This window comes from Galeopterus variegatus, unplaced genomic scaffold, assembly GCF_000696425.1.
Source record: "Galeopterus variegatus unplaced genomic scaffold, G_variegatus-3.0.2 Scaffold5084, whole genome shotgun sequence".
Taxonomy (NCBI): Eukaryota; Metazoa; Chordata; class Mammalia; order Dermoptera; family Cynocephalidae; genus Galeopterus; species Galeopterus variegatus.
This window is the reverse complement of record NW_007731195.1, coordinates 78,103-85,002: the sequence shown is the minus strand read 5'-3', so window position 1 is coordinate 85,002 and position 6,900 is coordinate 78,103. Positions and strand designations below refer to the sequence as shown.

The following is a 6,900-nucleotide window of genomic DNA, read 5'->3' as shown; positions in this document are numbered from 1 at the left end:
GTCTGTGTCCTTCCTGACTTTTTCCTGTTCACTTACGTTTACAGTGGGGCGGGGGGTGCAGTGACATATGTTACGTTAACTGTCCTCTGCAGCTCGTACTTCAGCTTGTTTTCTCCACTTAACAACGACTCTTGAACATCTTTCCATATCAGCCCATACCCAACTACTTCATTCTTTTTAAATATTACATCATATATGATTTTATAATTTGAGGTATTTCTTTATTGATGGAAATTTGGGTGTTTATAATTTCTGTACTGTCACAAAGGGTGCTGCAAACAACATCCCTGGAGTTTCATTTGCGTGCACCTGTGCAAACAGTTCTCTAACGTGGGTAATGGGAAGTGGAATTATGAGATCAGAGAATGATCATTTCTAATTTTAACAGATACTGCCAACTTGCTCACCCTAAAAGCTTTCTCCTGAGCATGTATACACATTATATACACACGTACACACAGTTTCTTTTTAAATGGGACCATACAGTACATACCTTTTTTTCATCTGATTTTGACCCCTAAGATATCAGAAACATTATCTTTCAATCGGCCCCTCTGGCCTTGGAGTGAGGCTTTTTGCTTTCTCTCCAGGATTTCTCCAGGCCTCGACCGCCCCAGAAGGCCCTCCCAGCGAACCCAGTGCCAGGCCGCAAGAACCTCCCCAGGCCAGGAGGCACCTCCACGCTGCGGCCCTCTGCTGCTGGCCTTCAGCCGCCCCGGCCTCTGGCGGCACCTGTCCCTAAGGTGAGTCCACAGAAGCCCCCAAGGTAAAAGCTGGTACCAGAAAGCCCCAGGGGGACAAGTGTGTGTTTGAGAAAATAAACCAGTGCAAGCTTTTTGTTGTCTGGGCTGAACTTCCAGGACAGAAGCCAAGGACGAAAGCTTAGCATTTCTTGGGGCCCATTTGACTATTTCTTCAATTAGTGCCAGGGTGTTTTGGCTTCATGTGAAAGGTGATGCTTAGGAGCCTGANTTTCTTCAATTAGTGCCAGGGTGTTTTGGCTTCATGTGAAAGGTGATGCTTAGGAGCCTGAGCTATGGTGGCTTCAAACCTGCATTGCATCTAACCTGAGCAGCAACCCTGAGCAAGTCCCTCTCTTGAGGCTTAATTTCCTTATCTGTACAAAGGCAATTATAAGCAGCAGTAAGCAGCCCCACACAGCTGCTGTGCAGATCAAGGCGGTTATTTTATGTAACCCACCTGGCTGTGCACACATGGCCCCACTATCACCTCTTCTCTGTGGCTGATGTGATCTCAGTTGCCTGTCGTGGGATGGGGAGGATGCTGCTGACAGCCCTGTATTCCTGCAAGGCACTGGGACATCTGTGGCCTGCACTGCAGCTTTATGGGGAAGGGAGGAAGGAGGGGTGACTGGTCAGCTGGTGATAGGGATCCCCACCACACCTGTCACCACAGGACTGATGGTCTGGGTGAGCAGGCACATCAACAGACATCTACAGGAAACCTTTCTTCTCAGCGATGACCTGTCTATCCTTCCAAGCTGTCAAAAGCGAGAGGACCACTCCCCATTGAGCCCATTGGTTCGCACCCAGCTGATGTCTTTGTCCCTCCCTTCTCTTTCTTTCCACAGTTTCCTGAATACAGATCACAGAGGGCTGGGTGGATAACTAGCTCAAAAATCTAGACCCATCTAAGGGGTTCTCCCTTTCCTCGAGGACTCCAGACACCACAGAAGACCTATGGCCATGGAATCTGGAAGAAGCATGTCTGGCCACTTCTGAGTTCCTCCTGCCCTCCTCCTGGAACCACCACATCTCCAAAAATCCCCTTCTTGACTCAACCTCCTTGTTCTTCCTCGGTGGCCCAAAAGGTCTATACCAATGGCTTCTAAGTGTTGTTCTGTGCAATATCCAGCCCCAGGGAGAGAGGGGAGAGCAGGGAGGAGGATGAATGGCAGCTTCTCCCTCCAGCCTCCCAGCCCAGAGGTGCAAGGATGTCTGCGCCAGCCAGCCCAGCTGGGAAAAGTTCTGTTCAGCCCACCGGACCAGGCCTTAGCTTGGAGAAGCCATCCATCCACATGCTGTAGTGGAGGGTATGCATGAGAGCTTTCCGTTGCTTCCGTCTCCCTCAAAGGTCCCAGGCTGGACAGAGGCTGGACACTTAGCCATCCCTTTTAGCTTTTAGAGATCAAGGAAGGGTCAAGCCAGCCATTCCTGTGGTCCTGCCTAGGGCTTGGTTGAGGTGACAGCTCCTGGCTATGTGGCTGCATGTGATGAGCCATGTCCCCTCCCCACCTCCCCCCAGGCCTCCAACTTTCCTTGTTCACATGGGTCACTCTGACTCAGACAGGTACTATTTGTAGGCAGTGTAGACAGCAAGGGGAGCCCCAGGCTTGGGTCTTCTCTGAGCCGTGATGCCAAAGGTTGCGATTCTCCACTCCTGATAATCCTTGATCACTCTTTGTTCTCTCTTCTGCACTATCCTAGTGTCCCATGCTTTTGTCTTTTCCTCCCCACCTCAGACCCTTTCTAATGTGTGGTGCTTTGGTAAGTGGACTCTCAGTGGTCCTGAGCTCCTGGTGACTGGTGCTCATGACCAAAAAATCAAGGTCCTGCCTCAAGGGCTGGCCACTGGATTTCCTGCATCAGATCTCAGGACTGGTGACCAGAGTAGACTGGGGGCATGGCCATGGGGATCATATCTTTATGTTTCATTGTGTTTTGTGACCTCAGCAGCAGGAGAGTCTTCCTGCTTACTTCCTGACCTGAATCTAGGTGGGATTCCTAGGGATTGCAGCAGGTATAGTGAAGGGAGCAGGCATCCCAGGCACCCCAGTTAGTAACAAAGAACACACAAAGGGGCCCACTTGTCCCTAGTGGTCTGGTCACTGACATGAGGCAGGACCATTGCCCTCTGAGCAGAGAGCAGGCCTGTTTCTAACCAAGGGAGCTGTTGGAGATCCCTGGCGAAGGCAGCCATCAACAGCCAGGTTGGAACAGTCTGANAGGGAGCTGTTGGAGATCCCTGGCGAAGGCAGCCATCAACAGCCAGGTTGGAACAGTCTGAGCTGCCACCCCCCTCCCCCAGCCTTTTTATTATCCACATCCTTTGGTTCTCTTCCAGGCATTGCCTTTACCTGATCCTCACAGAAAAAGAGGTCTATGCAGATGGGGGAGCCCGACTCACTGGAGCAGGGAAGTGGGGCTGTACGGTGCTCTGCTAGATAGGACGATTTTCACAACGTAGCTGGAGGTATTCTCTGGGAGACTGTCACCCACCCCCAGAAAGGTGCTGAGTGGCTCTCAGGGGGGAGCTGGCCTGAATTCCACATCTTTGAGGATTTCCAGGGCCCTCCCCACCTCTGCAATGAGCAATTGTTCGCTTTTGAAACAAATCTCAATGCAAGGAGGAGGCTGAGCTTTTGACTCCCTACCCATCACCGCAGGGCCTCTTATGGTTCTCTGCACACAGCAGGTGCTTAATCGATGTTCTTAGGTTTGTAGACAAGTGGGAGATATGGGATGTGCACCTGGGGACAAACATGAGATGGGTTTAGAAAAATCTCAGGAAAATGAGTTTCTCCTCCCTTGGGTGGCTGTGACATTCTGGCCCTGGCTCTCTGGCACGGGCCACCGTTGCTCCCCATCCTCACTGCCTGTTCAGTCAGGGGACAGCCTTCCATGTTTTGCCACCCCCCTCCCCCAGCCTTTTTATTATCCACATCCTTTGGTTTTCTTCCAGGCATTGCCTTTACCTGATCCTCACAGAAAAAGAGGTCTATGCAGATGGTGGAGCCCGACTCACTGGAGCAGGGAAGTGGGGCTGTACGGTGCTCTGCTAGATAGGACGATTTTCACAACGTAGCTGGAGGTATTCTCTGGAAGACTGTCTCCCACCCCCAGAAAGGTGCTGAGTGGCTCTCAGGGGGGAGCTGGCCTGAATTCCACATCTTTGAGGATTTCCAGGGGCCTCCCCACCTCTGCAATGAGCAATTGTTCGCTTTTGAAACAAATCTCAATGCAAGGAGGAGGCTGAGCTTTTGACTCCCTACCCATCACCGCAGGGCCTCTTATGGTTCTCTGCACACAGCAGGTGCTTAATCGATGTTCTTAGGTTTGGAGACAAGTGGGAGATATGGGATGTGCACCTGGGGACAAACATGAGATGGGTTTAGAAAAATCTCAGGAAAATGAGTTTCTCCTCCCTTGGGTGGCTGTGACATTCTGGCCCTGGCTCTCTGGCACGGGCCACCGTTGCTCCCCATCCTCACTGCCTGTTCAGTCAGGGGACAGCCTTCCATGTAAACATGACCCCAACACCCCATGCCTCAAGGCTGAGTCCCAGAAGAGCAAAGGTGAAAAGACCCCCTTGTAAGCAAACGAACACCCTAAACCCAACCCCCGTGCCTCGTAGACGTTCTTGTGGCTTGTCCAGCTCCTCTCCCTCACCTCGGGGGGCGGACGCTTCTACAAGACAGTGTCACAGCCGTCGTGACTGCATGAGCCTTTTAAACCTGAAATTCACCCTCTCCCTGGAACCATGCCAGAAAGAGATCCAGGTTATCGTTCTCTTGCTTTTTGTTTTGTTTTTATTTTGTTATTTTAATACCACCTCCATGCCATAAAATTGTACTGTGAACTGGAAGAGGGTGGAATTAAAAAAATTTGATGGAAACTTTTGGCAGCAGGTTCTATTGACTGTTTCACTCCTGGCTGTGTTCAAGGAGCCAGGAGTGGCGTTGCTGCAGGATAGGGAGGCTGCCAGGAGGAAGACCTGCCATTACTCACCCTTTTTCCCCCCTCCTGTGCCCAATGTGCCACTTTGAGGTGTCAAATACAAATAAATCTGAATTTACAGACAGAGAGACTTTATTCTAAAGATTATTGCAAGAAGGAGAAAGGAATATCGCAACAGGGGTCTGCTCAGACCGACCTACCCAAGATCTGCAAGCATCTCAAAGCCCATGCAGAGAAGGCCTTTTCTTTTACTGAAAGGAGTAAACACAGCTAGAAAGAACCATGTTCAGGGAATGTTTTGTGCCCAGCCTTTTTGGGATGGGATTGTTAATGAGGATCTGTAAACTGATTCAAGTTGAGGGTGAGTTGAAGTCCAAGGTCTGGTGGGGAGGAGGGAAGCTTAAAATTTGGTCTAGTGAGTTAACAAACACTTTGTTCAGATGGAGATGTATGCTATACTAGTCTCCTTCCAGTTTAACAACCCTGGAATGTTTTAAGAAAAAGGGCCTCGGAGCCATCTCTGAAATGTAAACCTCAAGGGAGATGGTCCCATCCCCCATCTCTGGGAGTTTTAGCCTGGACACCTGGCTCCCAGTTGTAACTACCTGCTTGCAGTAGATTCCTTTTTAGCCTTGTTGACTTTTTCCTATGAAAGAAAAGCCCCTTTTTGCCCCAGCTCTGAGACAATTGCAGATTTTATGTGTTCTCTGATTGTGGTGGTCTATTTCCCCATATTGCAACAGCCCCTTACCATCTCTTGCAATGATCCTTTTGAATAAAGTCTCCCTTACCTATGTCCTAATGTGTTATTTGACAGAGGATATGGAAGATTTGTATTTTTAAAATGGGGATCAGTTCTAAAGTCGGTAATTGTGTTAAATGTGCATGTAACAGCTCTGCTGAACACTCAAGAAAGCTAAAGGAATGCCAACTGGAAAGGTGCCCCCGTCCCTAGCAAAGCCTGCTAAGGAGAGGCTCTGCAGCATCCAGCACCCCAAAGTCACCCTCCGTGCGTACTCCCACACCATCCACTGTGTGTATGTATGTGTCTGGGATCCAGAGCAGTGTGAATTTTCTTTTTATTTGGGAGCTTTTTCACAGAAAACAGATCCTCTTCTCTCTTGTCCACCTATTAATTGTTTACAATATTTGTACATCTATGCAAAATACTTGAATGGGCTATGGTGCCTTTTTTCCTTGTTTGTATTTAATTAAAATGAATTATTTGTCATTTGGAATGTTACTTCGTTTGGCAGCTCTTTTTTGTGTGTTTGTTTTAATGTCTCACTGCTCAGACTGGATAGGATCCATAACACATGGACTCCTCAGAAAGTTCCCACAAAGCCATCAGTCCAGTCTGCAAGGCCATTATGGCCCACCTCTAGCCATCTCAATGCCCTGGGTTTTCCCATGACCAGTAGAGGGAGCTGTTTGTCTTTGCACCTGGACACAGGCTGGTCTAGTTTGTTTAGGTCTGATCCTGGGATTCTCTAATACATTTCTTCTCATCCTACACTATGCATTCAGAAGACAGCTGAGACCCTCTGTTCACTTCCTCCTCTTATTGCTGGGGATCATACTTTAAAAGAGGGGACAGACTTGCCCACGGTCTCTTGGGCTGGGAGGCAGGTGCAGCCAGGACTAGGGTTGGGTGTGCTTTCTGATTCCACAGCCCTGGGTGATAACACACCTCATATTCATTAGTGCTTCCCAGCCCACAAAAGAGTCCCTCCCTCATTCTCTCATCTGATCCCTACCTCAATTTGGAGGGTCTCTAAGAGAGATGGAATGGTAATAACCATAACAGGAGGTAACATTTACTTAGTACTTAACACATGAGGCACTGCATGCTACGTTTCTTTATATGGATTATCTCATTTAATCTTCACAAAATCCCTGGGAAGGGGTCCTTGATATCTGATTATACTTTTCTAACTGCTCATGATTATGAGGTTGCCTAAGGACACTGAGGTTGCCTAAGTCAATCTAAACAGAAATGCTTTTACTACCAACACGCTGGCTCATGAAATTAGTCCCCACCCAAGCATCCCTGCCTGCATAACAAGCCACTGTCCACTCCACCAGCCAGTCTCTGGGTTGATATCTATTGGCCAGCAGCATAAAGCAGGAAACCTGGTTGGACAGACCTGGGCTCCAATCCTGACCTTCCACTTATTAGATGTGTGAGCCTAAATAAGTTCCA

At 49.0% G+C, this 6,900-nt stretch overlaps 1 protein-coding gene across 1 annotated transcript in view; it reads left to right on the top strand.

Moving 5' to 3' along the window:
* ADAM19 (ADAM metallopeptidase domain 19) overlaps nucleotides 1–2,954 on the top strand; it is a 68,152-nt gene extending 65,198 nt beyond the window's left edge. The window contains exons 9-10 of the mRNA XM_008588881.1: nucleotides 591–743; nucleotides 1,592–2,954. Coding sequence (XP_008587103.1) covers nucleotides 591–743; nucleotides 1,592–1,645 — 207 coding nt within the window. The 3' untranslated portion in view covers nucleotides 1,646–2,954. The remainder of the gene's footprint in view (nucleotides 1–590; nucleotides 744–1,591) is intronic.
* The last annotated feature ends 3,946 nt before the right edge of the window (nucleotides 2,955–6,900 follow it).